This window comes from Ziziphus jujuba, chromosome 8 (assembly GCF_031755915.1).
Source record: "Ziziphus jujuba cultivar Dongzao chromosome 8, ASM3175591v1".
NCBI lineage: Eukaryota > Viridiplantae > Streptophyta > Magnoliopsida > Rosales > Rhamnaceae > Ziziphus > Ziziphus jujuba.
Window position 1 is genome coordinate 21758255 of NC_083386.1, and position 14778 is coordinate 21773032.

At 32.4% G+C, this 14778-nt stretch overlaps 2 protein-coding genes across 4 annotated transcripts; one reads left to right on the forward strand and one right to left on the reverse strand.

Annotated features, from left to right (window-relative positions):
- The first annotated feature begins 368 nt into the window (after positions 1 to 368).
- LOC125418156 (uncharacterized 38.1 kDa protein) lies at positions 369 to 2857 on the forward strand. Of its 2 annotated transcripts, XM_016022004.4 has the most exons (10): positions 369 to 521; positions 615 to 861; positions 1067 to 1122; positions 1230 to 1344; positions 1448 to 1558; positions 1646 to 1833; positions 1931 to 1990; positions 2065 to 2224; positions 2302 to 2370; positions 2452 to 2857. In XM_016022004.4, the coding sequence occupies exons 2-10, from the start codon at positions 706 to 708 to the stop codon at positions 2548 to 2550; spliced, it is 1014 nt and encodes a 337-aa protein (XP_015877490.3). In that variant the 5' UTR covers positions 369 to 521; positions 615 to 705; the 3' UTR covers positions 2551 to 2857. The 2 variants fall into 2 exon arrangements, with proteins under 2 accessions (XP_015877490.3, XP_048323090.2); XM_048467133.2 differs by lacking the exon at positions 369 to 521 and having other exon boundaries at positions 528 to 861.
- On the reverse strand, positions 2833 to 9846 carry LOC107413943 (uncharacterized). 2 transcript variants are annotated; one of them, XM_048470178.2, is made up of 4 exons: positions 9234 to 9844; positions 8608 to 8677; positions 8426 to 8514; positions 2833 to 3166 (listed from the first exon to the last, which is right to left on the reverse strand). In XM_048470178.2, exons 1-3 carry the CDS (start codon positions 9585 to 9587, stop codon positions 8462 to 8464), a joined length of 477 nt encoding a protein of 158 aa, XP_048326135.1. In that variant the 5' UTR covers positions 9588 to 9844; the 3' UTR covers positions 2833 to 3166; positions 8426 to 8461. The 2 variants fall into 2 exon arrangements, with proteins under 2 accessions (XP_048326135.1, XP_060675687.1); XM_060819704.1 differs by lacking the exon at positions 2833 to 3166 and adding an exon at positions 3903 to 5247 and having other exon boundaries at positions 9234 to 9846.
- Between the last annotated feature and the right edge of the window lie 4932 nt (positions 9847 to 14778).

Genomic DNA, 14778 nt, shown 5'->3' on the forward strand with positions numbered 1-14778 from the left:
CAAACAGGCAAGTAAATCTAGCATGTCGATCACAATTTATCGTATTATAATCCATGTTTAAAAGTAGATAATTTCATAAAAATATTTCAGATTTCCTTCCTGTTAAGCATTTATTATCTATATCTATGCGTATATCTCTTTATTTAGTTTATTTTTTTAATAAGCATTTCTTTTCAAACAAAATATGTCTCTTTATCTAATTATTAATTACAATTTTTTTTTCTTCAATTTTTTTTTTATTATTATTTTATATAATTTTTTGTGAGCGAATGCGTGAACATCACTATAAATTCAGCTTTACTTACAATGTACGGCAACCCGTTGACTCGTATAATTAACCACCAGATGGGACAAACAGATCCTTTGTGTGCTAAATATTTAAAAATTATAATGGGACGCCGTGTAAACTATGAAGCTGTCCATGTTAAATCAAGACGAGCCACGTCCTAATGATTTTCTATTCGTTACTTGCCAATTTTCTTCCTTACGCGTCCTCGAATCTAAATCCAAACCCAAAAACCGTAAGTTAAAAGGACCATGAACTTTGTTATTATCAATTTATCAAAAATTCATTACCGAATTCACCAACTACTTTTTCCAATTCAAATCCACAGGGCGCTTCTTCTTGTAGCGTTCATCTGCTGCTTCTTCAGCTTTTTTGTCAAATTCATAACCTTCAGAGACTCCAATTGGCAGAGCTGCAACATGGGAAATGCCCTCAGGTTCCTCTACGCTCATTGTTGCAAGCCCACCACCGGCGGCGGCGACTCCGGCCCTTTGGGTCCCCACGGCGTGTCCACCGCCAACGTTGGTGTCTCGGCCCTTGCTCACGATCTCTTCCACTTCGAGATCACCTCTCAGGTATGTATGTTTATGGTCATTCCCTGTCATGTCCTCTGCTGCTTAATGGTAATGTTGAATTCCATTAACATCATAATTCTGTTGAATTCTGACAAAGCTCCAAGTTAGTTCTCACAGTTTATGAGCTAATTTGATATCTGGTTCAGATGAGTTTTCATCCCCTTTGATGGAAATTTGTTTTCTTTTTCCCTCTGTTGTTTTTAAGGTCCCAGAAGGACTCAGTAAACATGTGGTATCGTCCAAGAAGGCTCAGGCTAATTGGTAATTTGGAAGCATTATTCTTTTTCTGCAGTTTGTTTTATTGGATTTTCAAAATAGTTACTTACAATTTGCTAAATGGAACGGTGAAACTTGTATGTGATATTAAGGTATAGAAAATTAGTAGAGGCATGGAGAGAAGCAAAACCCCCTCCTAGAACAGCTGAAGAAGCAGCTAGGCTTATCATCCAGACCTTGAAGAGGCACCAAAAGGCAGATGTTGAGGTAAGCACCAAAGAAAAAAGCTTGAGCCTCTTAGCATGATTGATAAATTACAAATGAAAAAAAATTGACTAGTAGTATTTTCCATTCCTTGATTATATAATAGGGCTTGTTGGCTTTCTATGGTCTCCCTCTTCCTCATACTCTGGTTGAACATTCTGCTGGAATTCCAACTTCATTGCCTGAAGGGGTTAAGTTCGAATTGCTGACTCTACCGGTAAAAGACATAATAATCCTCATTGTCACCACAAATAACTTTCTTGAAAGCTGGGTTTGATGTGATCAATAATTTTAATGAAACCAGGTTGAAGCGAAAGCAATTTCAGATGGGGACACGGTGACTGTGTATGTTAGCACGGCAGATCCCAGGGAGTCATCCAGCCTTCCAAATGATGTACAAATGGCGGCTGCAGAAAGATCAGAAGCGCGTGCTGTAAGGAATTATGCAAAGGCAGATGCACTTCATAAGAAAATAGTTGATTCAGGATATCGGTTAGGGATCTATATTCCTCTAAAGATAATTTCATTTAGTAGATCCATAGCATCATTACTAGTTAAACTTACAAAAACGTTGCATTTCTCAATTCAGGGTAATAAATTCTCAAAACAACGAGGAGATCCTTGCTCGAAAATATCGCATTCGACTCAGGTAACTTTTCTCTTCTTAAATAAGTATAATTAGCCGAGTCACAACTAGCAGTGAATGATACATAAATAGAACAGGGGAATAGATGCACCAGAGAGTTCAATGCCATATGGGAAAGAAGCCAAGGATGAACTGGCTAAGCTTGTTCAGGGAAAGTGTTTGAGAGTCCTTGTCTATAATCAAGATCTGTATGGCCGTTCCGTAGGTGATATTTACTGCAATGGCAAATTTGTACAGGTACTACATCTCTGAACTTGTATTTTTATGGCACCATGACAACTACTATCCTGATCTTTCCATTTCATCTCAACCAGGAAAGGATGCTCAAGAAAGGGTTTGCTTGGCATTACACAGCCTATGACAACCGAGCAGAGCTTGCAAGAGTAAGTAATATGTTGTCCCTGCTCACTTTGCACTTCTTTTTTGGGAGGCCTCTTTGTTCTTAAGTCTATGTGCCATAACAGTGGGAAAATGAGGCTCGAACAAAGCGAGTTGGCTTGTGGGCTTCCTCAAACCCTGAGAAGCCATGGGAATGGAGAAAAGATAGACGAGAAGGCAGATAACAACGTTCCCTAACAAATTATTGCTCCAGTAAAATTGGCTGCTAACCACAGCCATATGCAGAGCCATATACATTAAGCACTCACATCAATGACCCGGCGTTGCCAGCAAGATAGGAAAATAACTTGAATCAAACCGACAAAAAGCTGTTATTTTATATGTATGCATCATTAATGTTTATGATTACTTGTATTTAATTGTTATCAGGGCATGTTGTAAACTGAAATTTGTGTTTGACAATTTGTATTCAAGGTTGTAACATTACACAACCATGAATGAACTAATAGCCATGCAAATATCCAAAGTGAATCATTGGAAATGGGCAGAAGGAACCCGAGATAATATCTTTATCGTTACTCAAACAAGAAGTAACTACCTAATCATCCATAAAATTATGGGGGGGAAAGGAAGACCAAAAAAAAAAAAAAACAGTACTAAAAATCAAAACATTAAAAATACACCCAAAAGCAAGTAAAATACCCAAAAGGAGGAGAAGATACATCTCCAGTTAGAAGACAGAAAGAAACAAAATGGTCGAGGACAGTAGTGAGACAAAATTTGACCTACAGATTGCCTTGGAAAACAGGTGAATGTTACAATTGTTTCTCCAGGAATTAACTGCAAAAGATTAATGCTTCAGATGAGTACATGTAGCACAACCATACTGATTAAAAGCATAAATAATTCATATTTCAAACCTGGCTCCCTCTTCCCCGTCTCAACAGATAAATTGATGTCAAACAGCTAGGGTAATACAAGGAGACAAAGACAGTTCCACGAATGCAAGCACTATCTAAACTAAACTATATGCTCACAATACACTGACACATCCACCCTTAAGATTGAGAAGGAGGACATATTCTTAGCTTAAATTGAGGAGGAGGAAATATTCTTAGCTGAACATGAATTCATGAGCCATATTTTCCACCCCAGCAAACCCAAAAAAGAGGGTTTGCTTATGCTCCCTCAATGTAAACCTCCCAATTGAGACATTAAAATGACAGCTTAATTTGTAGTTTTTACTAGTCTTAGAGGGTTATTCCTATTACTAATAAATCCATGTAAAATCACATGATGCAAATTCATAAAACATGGAAGATTTTCAAGCAATACGGTTCCAATAATTACAGCTTGCAATAGGTGTTAGGAAATTGCGTTGTGTGGCACACAATTACAGCTGAAGTCGAAATTATAAAAATGAGAAATTTGTGTGTAAAATATTCAAATAAAATACACACAAAATAATTGACAATTGTAGAAAGACTTTATTATAGCAAAAGAATATAATAATTTCTCTCTAAAATAAGGAGAGCATAATTGACAATACCCTCTTTTTTGTACTAGGAGAAAAACACTCTCTCTAACAAAAGAAAGACACAAGTATTTAGGAAAGACTATTTTTCTCTCTTTCTAATACTCTCCTTTTTCTCTCTCTGCGTTTCTCACAAATGAAAGACACGAATATTTAGAAGAAACCCTTTTAATTTTCCCTCTAATATTCTCCTTCTCTATCTTTGCTTCTCATGCCAAGAAATGAAATTGGCTTCTACATGAGAATGAGTTGAGCCCTTGTTCAAAATGGGATAAGTTTTGCAACAAGCTTAAATGCATATATATAAAGGAGAAGAGGCGGTGAAATTCAAATTGAAATTGAATCCTCCCAAGGTGGTAGAGTTCAAATTGAATTTGTCCTCTATCATGACAATTTAATGCTTGCTGTCATCTTTATACTTTAAGTCAACATATGTAGCTTAATTGATAAGGCCAAACGTGGTTTTACTGCCACATATCTCCTATTTAAAGTCACTTTTGCTATAATTCTTCTATCATTTCTACTTGCCGTTTCATTCCCATACTACTCATGTTTCTACTAGACCAATGGATGATCTAAAGTCTAATCCTCTATAACATAACGCAGCATTTTAGGTATCCTTCATATATTTTAGGATCCTTTTCACAGTATTCCAATGCTTTCTACCAGGATTCGCTATGTACTGACTAACCGCTCCCACTGCTTGTGCAATGTCTGATCTTGTGCATACCATAGCGAATATTAAACTACCCATTGCTGATACATACAATACCTGAGACATTTTGATCTTTCTTTTTCGTTGCTAGGGCTCATATTTGAGGATAACTTGAAATTACTAGGAAGAGGGGTAAAAATTGGCTTACAATTTTGCATGTTGAAACACTGCAAAATTTTCTTCAAGTACTTCTTCTGAGAAAGTCAAATCTTCCTATTATTTCTATCTCAGTAAATTTGCATCCCTTATTTTAGAAAAAAATTATTATATTCTTTTGCTATAATAAAATCCTTCTACAATTGCCAATTATTTTGTGTGTATTTTATTTGAGTATTTTACATGCAAATTTTTCATTTTTGTAATTTTGACTTCAGTTGTAATTGTGTGCCATACAACACAATTTCCTAACAGTGGTATCAGAATCCGGTTCATAGGCATATTCAACAATGACAACGAAGTACGAAATAGAAAAATTCAATCAGAATAATTTCTCATTGTGGAAAATGAGAATAAAAACAGTTTTAAGAAAAGATAACTGCATGGCGACAATTGAAGAAAGGCCCACAAAGATCGTCGACAACGATAAGTGGAACGAGATGGATGACAATGCTTTTGCTAAGCTGAATCTAGCACTAGCCGATAAAGTATTGTCAAATGTGGCGGAGAAAAAGACTGCAAAAAAAATATGGGACACTCTGATAAAATTGTACGAGGCCTGAAGAAAAATCTATTGTCTTTGGGACAATTAGATAATAGTGGGTGTAAAACCAATATTCAAGATGGGATCATAAAAAATAGTTAAAGGCACGCTTATGACGATGAAAGCGGAAAAAATAGCTGCAAATTTGTACATGCTTAAAAGAGGAACACAACAAGAAGGAGAAGCATCTACAGCGTCAGCAAACTTTATAGAAGACTCAACAATGATGTGGCAGCATAAGCTTGGCCACATGTCAGAATGAGTTTGAAGATTCTTGCTAAACAAAAGCTTCTTCTAGGGTTCAAAAATGTTTCATTACCATTTTATGAGCATTGTGTCATTAGTAAGCAGCACAGATTAAAAGTTCAGCAGTTCTAATGTTAGAAACAAAACTATCGTAGAGTTGATCCACTCCGATGTTTGGCAAGCACCAATTCTGTCTCTAGGAGTTGCAAGATACTTTGTATCTTTTATTGATTACTCCAGGAGATGTTAGGTGTATCCAATCAAAAGGAAAGCGGATGTATTTCCAGTTTTCAAAATATTCAAAGCATGGGTGGAACTTGAATCAGAGAAAAAGATCAAGTGTTTGAGGACAGATAATGGAGGAGAATATACTGGTGAAGAATTTAATAGTTTATGTCAACAAGAAGGTATCCAGAAGCAATTCAAGATGGCGTATACTGCACAAGCGAAATGGAGTAGCAGAACGGATGAACAAAACCTTGTTCAAACGGACAAAAGCGATGTTGAGAACTGCAGGGATGACCAAGACATTTTGGGCAAAAGTAGTTAAGACTGCTTGCTATGTGATCAATCGGTCACCATCTACTACAGTTTATTTGAAAATGCCAATGGAGATATAGACTGGTAAGCCAGCTAATTATTCTTGCTTACATATATTTGGAAGTCCTGCTTATGTTATGTACAATACCCAAGAAACATCAAAGCTTGATTCAAAATTCAAAAAGTGTATTTTCTTAGGGTATGCTGATGGAGTTAAAGGATACCGCCTGTGGGATCCCATTGCCCACAAGGTAATAATCAGCAAAGATATGAAAACTGCATTTCTTCATGTAAAACTTAAAGAAGAGATTTATATGCTCCAACCAGGAGGTTTTAAAGAAAAAATGAATGAGAACTTGGTTTGCAAGTTGAACAAATCTCTATATGGTCTCAAACAGGCATCGGGATGTTGGTATAAGAGATTTGATTCCTTCATCATGAGCCTTGGATAGAACATACTTAGTTCAGATCCTTATGCTTCCTACAAAAGATTTGGTGATGATGATTTCATTCTTTTGCGGTTGTATGTCGACAACATGTTGGTAGCAGGCCCCAACAAAGATCGTATTAAGGATTTGAAGGCACACAAGAGAGTTTGAACTGAAGGACTAAGAACCAACAAACAAGATTTTAGAGATGCAAATTTACCAAGATAGAAACAATAAGAAGATTTGGCTTTCTCAGAAGAATTACTTAAAAAACAATTTTGCAGTGTTTCAACATGCAAAATTGTAAGCCAATATTTTTATCTCTTTTCCTATTAATTTCAAATTATCCTCAAGTATGAACCTTAGCAAAGAAAAAGAATGATCGAAATGCCTCGAATACCATATGCATCAGCAGTGGGTAGCTTAATGTTTGCTATGCTATGCACAAGATCAGACATTGCACAAGCAGTGGAAGCGATTAGTCGGTACATAGCGAATCCTGGTAGAGAGCATTGGAATGCTGTGAAAGGGATCCTAAGATATGTGAAGGGTATCCCAAATGCTGCATTATGTTATGAAGGATTAGACTTTAAATAATCCGTTAGCCTAGCAGAAACATGAGCAGCATGGGAATGAAATGGCAATGGGAATGAAATGGCAAGTAGAAATGATAGAAGAGTTATAGCAAAAGTGACTTTAAGTGAAAGATATGTAGCAGTAAAGCCACCTTTAGCCTTATCAATTAAGCCACATATGTTGATTTAAGAAATAAAGATGACAGCAAGCATTAAATTATCATGATAGAGGACAAATTCAATTTGAACTCTACCACCTTAGAAGAATTCAATTTCAATTTGAATTCCACTGCCTCTTCTCCTCTATATATATGTATCTAAGTTTGTTGCAAAACTTATCTCATTTTGAAGAAGGGCTCAACTCATTCTCATGTAGAAGCCAATTCCATTTCTTGGCATGAGAAGCAAAGAGAGAGAAGGTGAATATTAGAGAGAAAATTAAAAAGACTTCTCCTAAATATTCGTATCTTTCGTATGTGAGAAACAGAAAGAGAGCAAAGAATATTAGAGAGAGAATTATCAAAAAAGGTTTCTCCTAAATGTTCGTGTCTTTTCTTTGTAAGAGAGAGAAAGTGTGTTTTCTCTTATTATAAGAGAGAGGGTTTGGTTAATTATATTCCCCTTATTTTAGAGAGAAATTATTATATTCTTTTGCTATAATAAAGTATTTCTACAATTGCCAATTAATTTGTGTGTATTTTTATACTCAAATTTCTCATTTTTATAATTTCGACTTCAACTGTAATTGTATATCTCGTACCTTAATTTCCTAACAGTGGTATCAGAGCCTGGTTTCGATCCAGGGACTTGTGGGTTATGGGTTTCTCTCTAAATATGTGTATCTTTCTTTTGTGAGAAACAAAGAGAGAGAAAGATAAAAGGTGAGCATGAGAGAGAGAAAAAGAGTCTTTATCAAATATTTGTATTTTTCCTTTGTTAGAGAAAATATGTTTTTCTCCTAGTATAAAAGAGAATGTGATGTCAATTATGCTCTCTTTATTTTAGAAAGAAATTATTATATTTTTTGCTGTACAATAAAATCTTTCTACAATTGTCAATTATTTTGTATGTATTTTATTTGAGTATTATAAACACAAATTTTTCATTTTTATAATTTCAATCTCAGCTGTAATTGTGTGCCACAAAACACAATTTTCTAACAATAGGCAGCCAAATGAGGATTTTTGATGATTGCGGCACAACTTATGAGTTGATTTCACAACACTCAAATCAAGGAAAATTGAACGTTCTTTTTTCTTTGCTGAACAAGGAAAATTGAACGTTTATAATATGACTACATGAACAAGAATTATGACTAAACCATCATCAGATAATGAGTAGGGATTTGAAATAAAACTGACCACATTAGTAAATCTTAGTGAGAATTGCTTTCGACATTATTTTGCATTGCCCTTCTGCTCATCTGAATCAGAATCACTTGCATTGTAGCCTAATGGAAACCAGCAGCACATCATTTAGAACACGCAAGGCCACAAAAATGTTCCAACGAGAGACATAAAAACACAAAGACTCAAACGCATACCTGGATGTTTGTCGCTTACTTTCCACACCGAAGATCGACTTTTTGAAGCTCTACTCATCCAAGCTCGACCCTTTATTTACAAAGAAACAGTTTCAGAATTAAGAAGGCCACAACCAACAAATTTGACAACAAAAATGTCAATAACAAAGCAGAGTAACTTACATAAAGAGTATTAGCCATAAATTAGGTTCACATAGCTAACTAACTTACAACGATTAAGAACCCAACATTAACATTGTCCCAGGCTCCATGCATCAAAGAACAATTTCATTGCAAAATCATTGGTCTATGAGTAAAGCTTTTTGTGCACTAGATATTAATTAATAAATGAATCCCCCCACCCTTAATTCTGCATGTTTCAAGTTGAGTATTTTCTCCAAACTACAGAGAACAAGGAATATGCAACATAAGATGCAACATTCTAAAATCTCTATTATTTTTATATAATTACTCCAACAAACCCATAAAGAATTCAACTTGAAAATCATAAAGCCTGCAATATTCATAATTCCACACATCCAAAGATGAAAACTTTCAACTAAAAACCAAAAACTCAAAAAGAACCCAGAAAGAAAAAAAGAGAGAAAACATAGAATGGAAATCTGAAAAGGAGAAAAGAAATGGACCTTTTGAGGGTCTCTAGCAACACCATAGCCACTGTAATACATCTGACCAACCAAGACCTGCATAGCGCTGTCACCAGCCTTAGCCTCCTTAAGCGAGTCTTGAAACCAACGATCCACGCAGTCCGAGACCACCTGAGCCAAAGGTATCCGACTCTGCCCCTCATGATTGCTCTCCATTTTAAGCTTGAGCTGCTCCGACGACCCGGCTCGGACCCTATCCGAAATTGCAGTTTCCGGTGAGGAAACTGGGATTTGAGAGATGGGTTTTGTGCGTTTGGTTCTTCGGAGTCTATCCGATGAGATAATCCTGGTGAATTCTTGAAGCCTGGTCGTCGAAGGCAGTGACTTTCCCATAAAAAAACCAATACCAAAAAAGATAAAGATTTTAAAGACACCTTTTTTTCGTAATTTTTTTTTTTCCTCTGTTTAATTTAATGGGATTGTGGGGAGGATTATAGCGGATTAGATTCTTTCGGCTCAATGGATTTTCATTTTCCTTTTTTCTTTTTTGTTTATACACAGATTTATGAGATCATGAACAGATAGACAAAGTACAAAACATATAACGGCTCTGTGTCTCTGCTACTGCTTGGTTTTGGGATTTTTTATTTTATTTTATTTTAATTTTTTTGCCTGATTTTTAGTTTGTGTAGGGCAAAAACCACCCGTTATCAGGCCTAGAATCTGGATTTCAGGCCCACAATTTGTGGATCGGATCGATTTGTGTTTGCCTGGATTTTTTATTTTTATTTTTTTGAAGTATCTTTCTATTTTATGATATATGAAAATATTTAAACAAAACAATGTTACTGCCTTTCAGAAAAAAAAAAAGGGGTTACTCCTTAAACTACATATATTGGGAATTTGAATTACCATAATTATTAATTTGACAATTTATTTATAATATAATAATTTCTATCTGGATTTTCTTTTTGAGTATTTTTCAATTAAAGAAATAAACATTTCGGTAGGATTAAAAGACATCTAACTAGAGTTTTTAAGAAATAAAGTTGGAAACTTGTCATTTGCAACGACTGAAATGTAATGATTTATTTATTTATTTATTGCTTTTCTTTTTTGGGGGGAGAACTGAAATGTAGTGGGATTTGGATTCTCTAATCTTCCTAAATTTGTGAAAATCTAATGACACATGATAACTAATATATTAATGTTTAAGATTCATTCTTCCATTTATTCTTTTTTTCTTTTTTTTTTCGTTCAACCTTTTCCATAATGACATGTTGCAACTAACATATAAATGGTTAATATTTATCTTTTTCATTCATTTTTCAATTTAACTTTTTTTAGCTCTTATAATAAAATTCATCTTTTCACCATTTGAAAAGGGGGAAATAAAAAAAAAAATAGGTTAGCACTGAGCGTTCAACCAAGTTATTTTGCAATTATAAGTCTTCCTTTAATTTTAAATACTTGTTGGTTGAAAAGTATTTACTTTTCTGAAATTCTCCCTATCTCTACCTTTACGTTCTCTCTTAAATATCTACATTGATAATATCTTCTTATGAAATTAAGTAAATGATGACACAAGAAAATAAAATAAAATAAAAAAGCCCAATGATTAAGGGTAGCCAAGATATCAATAGGAGGAAAAAATGACTTGTAACTCATCTTTATTCATCTTTCATCAAGATTAAAAAAAAAAAAAAAAATTCATCTTTATTCATAAATTTATTTCTAAAAATGAGGAATAGAACACTATTTTTGAAAAACAGTGAAAACTTTGAAGATTTATTATTCTATATATATAGAGAGAGAGAGGGAGAGGGAGAGAGGAGAAAATATTCTAAAGTTGTTGCTGTTATATGTTTAACCAGTTATTTTTGGATTTTATCTTATATATATATTTCCTAATGTAATTTTAAAGTTGAGAAAAAAAAAAACCATTGAACCAAAGGAGAAAAATGGACGAAAAGCTGAGAAGAAAAAAAAGTGTTATCATTTTATGATCTCAATTATTATTATTATTATTATTATTATTATTATTATTATTTATAAATTGAGTAAAATGCCCCCCCAATTGATACCTATTTTAAGGGTTTATTAAATTGTAAGCTTTAAAAGAAATATTAAAGTTGAATTCTAACCATTAATATGATAGTAGTCACATGTCATCGGATCCTCAATAATTTAAAAAGAACTTAGATTAAAAAAAGATTCAGATCCAATGTACTGATATATGAGAGGGAAAAAAATGTTAATATTATAAGTGATTTTCTGTGTTTAATTTATGTAACAAAAAATAGAAGATTATAACAATTTGTTAATTACTTTTAAAGACCACAAGGCTTGGATGGATCCAAATCCAATAATGATTATACACTTAATAAATGACGATAAAATATTTATCAATTTTGAGATTCGTTTCTTAATTTCATGAATTTCTATACCTTTTTAAGGATTAGAGTTGATATGTAGCAACTAATAATAAGTGAGATAAGGGAAAAATCAGGCGAATTTACACATTTTCCTCATAGTACCAAAAGTCCCTATGAGCTAATTTTTCGTTTCATGACGAAGAGCTAAAAGAGTTTTAGTGCAACATTTTTGAAAGACTCAATTACTCGACTAAGGTTCATTCAGTGTATGCCTCTCAAATTTATAGGCCCAAAGTTTTTATTTTATTTTATTTTATTTATTTTATTTTTATTTTTTTCCTGTCGAATGCACCCTCAAAAGTATGTTAGGTCAGAAAATTATTGTAGTGGGTAAAAAACAAAAACAAAACAAATCAGTAAGAGTTGTTTTTCTTTTACTTTATAAATTTTTATAGCAATACTTTGTGTTAAAAAAAAAAAAATTGTTAAGATAATACTTTTATAACTATTTTCAGTTGTTTTGGTTGTTTATTAAATATGTGGTGTTCTTTTATTTTGCTTGCCCTCTAATTAATTGGTATTGTTTTTACAGATTTGACCTTTACATTTATTATTCTCAATAGATATAATATAATTTTTTAGTCTTTTTTCTTTTCTTTTTTTTTTTTTGCCTGCTCTTTAATTAATTAATATTATATTCACCAATTTGCCCTTCATATTTATTTCTCTAAAATAGGTGTAATATGGTTGATAGACATTTTATTTAATCTCATCTCCTATATTCATTTTATTTAATCTCATCTCCTATATACATACATATATATATATATATATATATATATATGGATGTTTATGTTAGTATTGACATTTGTCAAGAAAGAGTAAATAAGCAGTGCCAATCCTCCTGTTCTTGAGTATTATCACCATTTCCATTTTGCACTTTACAATATTTTAATTACTACTAGATATTAAAAGAATATGTTTTTATGCTCTAATTTCATATGCTTAAGCAGCGTAGAAGCACAATTCAGGATATTGAAATTAAACCTCAAAACATTTCTTAAAAAATTACAAGAAAATAAAATTATATTTAAATAATTTATATGTATAAATTATATTACATATGAATGAATGGCTATAATTATATGTTATTATTGTAAAAAAAGAAATAAAGGTTAAAATTATGTTTAGTTCTTATTATATGAACACATTTATATTGATCAGTTGATATGTGACAAACAATTTAATATTATTTGGTTAATATGTTCTAAACAATTTAACATTATTTAGTTGAGGTCTACTAAATCTTTAATAAAGAGTGATTTTTAGGAAACTCACATAAAATACCATAAAAGATATAGTCATATGCTTGAACTGGTTAGGGAGGATAATCTTAGCAGTAATTAAAATGATTTTAAAAAGGATGATCAAATTAAAAAATAAAAAAAATCATCAATTATGGGCTAAATGAATAATCAATATTGACAAAGTCATTGTCATTAATTATGAACAATTTAAAATTAAAATAAACTTAAAAAATGAGCTTCACTGTAAGGATGTCAAAATATCAAAATTAAAATGCAATACTCCGTTTTCTATCATTAATATGGAGTGCATAAAACCCCAATACAGATTTGGTTTAATTTAAACATGCCAAATAGCATGTAAAACAATGGTAATTTAAAAGGGGCAGTGTTTACCTAATTTAATTTAGATTTATGATGCCTACTTGACGTCTTGTATAAGATCATGATAATTGGCATTTTTTCATTGTTTTGTCTATTGCCTAAATTAGATTTGTTTTGGAACCCAAAAAAAAAAAATTATATTAATCTTGTAATTAAATAAATTAGTTATTAATTTATACATTTTTAATGTTATTATTGCTTTGGGTTAACGTTCAAAGCGCTTTTTTTTTTCTTGTTTTTTTTTGTTAAATAACGTTCAAAGCACATTGACGAGGCCCAATGTTCTAATAAAAATCCTTTTTATCGTTGTCATATCTTATCCTAGTAGGAGAGGACCAGAATTCAGATTGGGCCAAAAACTCAAAATAAAGGTTTCGTCACAAAGCCCCTTACACAAGTTTTCATTGTGATTAAAAATTGGGCCCAAGTTGTGTTATTTCTTTTTTTCTTTTCGACGAATAATAACAACAATAAAAGGATGCTATAACGACTCGAAAGTTGTAAAATCTAAAACTGAGTTCTGGATTTTCCGAAGGCATAATACAAGATTAGTCACCCTCAATCAATTCAGTATTTGAAAAATCCCTCCCCCCCCATTTTTTTTATTTTTTTAAACCAAAAAATAAACTTTTCAAAAAACAACGCAAAATAAAACTAAAGCCCGTGGACTTATCAACACAAATTTAATAGCAGGGTGAAATACTATTCGTCCTGTGGGTAAGAGCAAAAGCTTATTCATAAATCATAGCCCTTTTTTTTATTATTACTATTATTTTTTTTATTTTTTCTTCATTTAAAAGAGACGTCATACCAAAATGTAACCAGCGGTGATATAGACTTGTTACAGCAAGCAAAATCCGTTGCCGTCTGCGTCTTCAAGCATATACATTGTAATATACGTAAAAGTTAGATACTTTCCTACTAATTTCCATACACAAGGAATCAATTCTCATATTCAACCAAAAAAAAAAAAAAAAGGAAAAAAAAGACAAAAAGTGCTTGTCAAAGAAAGGAAATGCGGGAAAATGACCATTCCCTACTTGTAAAATTAAATATTCTTATGAATCTTATCAACCTTCACAGTATGATCGAATACCCCATTCACCAAAAAGGGCAAAAAAAAAAACTTTTGAAAAGAATTTTGCTATTTCTGAATTTATATGATAAATTGTAATTAGAATACTTAATTTTATTATTTTTATTTTAAAATTATAAAAATAAATATTTTAATAATGATCATTTAAATTATTATTTAGTTATATAAGTTTTTATTAGAGATTGTTCATAGCATTTTTCTTTTGAAAATCTCATTACTTAGCTCAATTCCTTCTAAACCCATTTTTTCCTTCACCCAAACCCCGGGGCCGGCACCATTTTTTTTCTTTTTTTCTTTTTTTTTAATTATTATTTTCGTTTTCCCTCTCAAACTCTCTTTCTTTTTCCTACATTTTGGAGGAAAGCAAGCATGTTTATCTTGACGAAAGAATAGAAAATTTTCATTACGCAAAAAAAGTCAAAACC

Bases quoted from the DNA above. Each gene is read 5' to 3' on its own strand.
- LOC125418156 (XM_048467133.2), top strand. From the start codon at position 538: ATGAACTTTGTTATTATCAATTTATCAAAAATTCATTACCGAATTCAC. The intron at 1,559-1,645 runs GTAAAAGACATA...TAATGAAACCAG, and splicing joins TCGAATTGCTGACTCTACCG to GTTGAAGCGAAAGCAATTTC. The intron at 1,834-1,930 runs GTTAGGGATCTA...TTCTCAATTCAG, and splicing joins ATAGTTGATTCAGGATATCG to GGTAATAAATTCTCAAAACA.
- LOC107413943 (XM_048470178.2), bottom strand. From the start codon at position 9,587: ATGGGAAAGTCACTGCCTTCGACGACCAGGCTTCAAGAATTCACCAGG. The intron at 8,678-9,233 runs GTCCATTTCTTT...TTGTAAATAAAG, and splicing joins TTGCTAGAGACCCTCAAAAG to GGTCGAGCTTGGATGAGTAG. The intron at 8,515-8,607 runs GTATGCGTTTGA...GGTTTCCATTAG, and splicing joins AGTAAGCGACAAACATCCAG to GCTACAATGCAAGTGATTCT.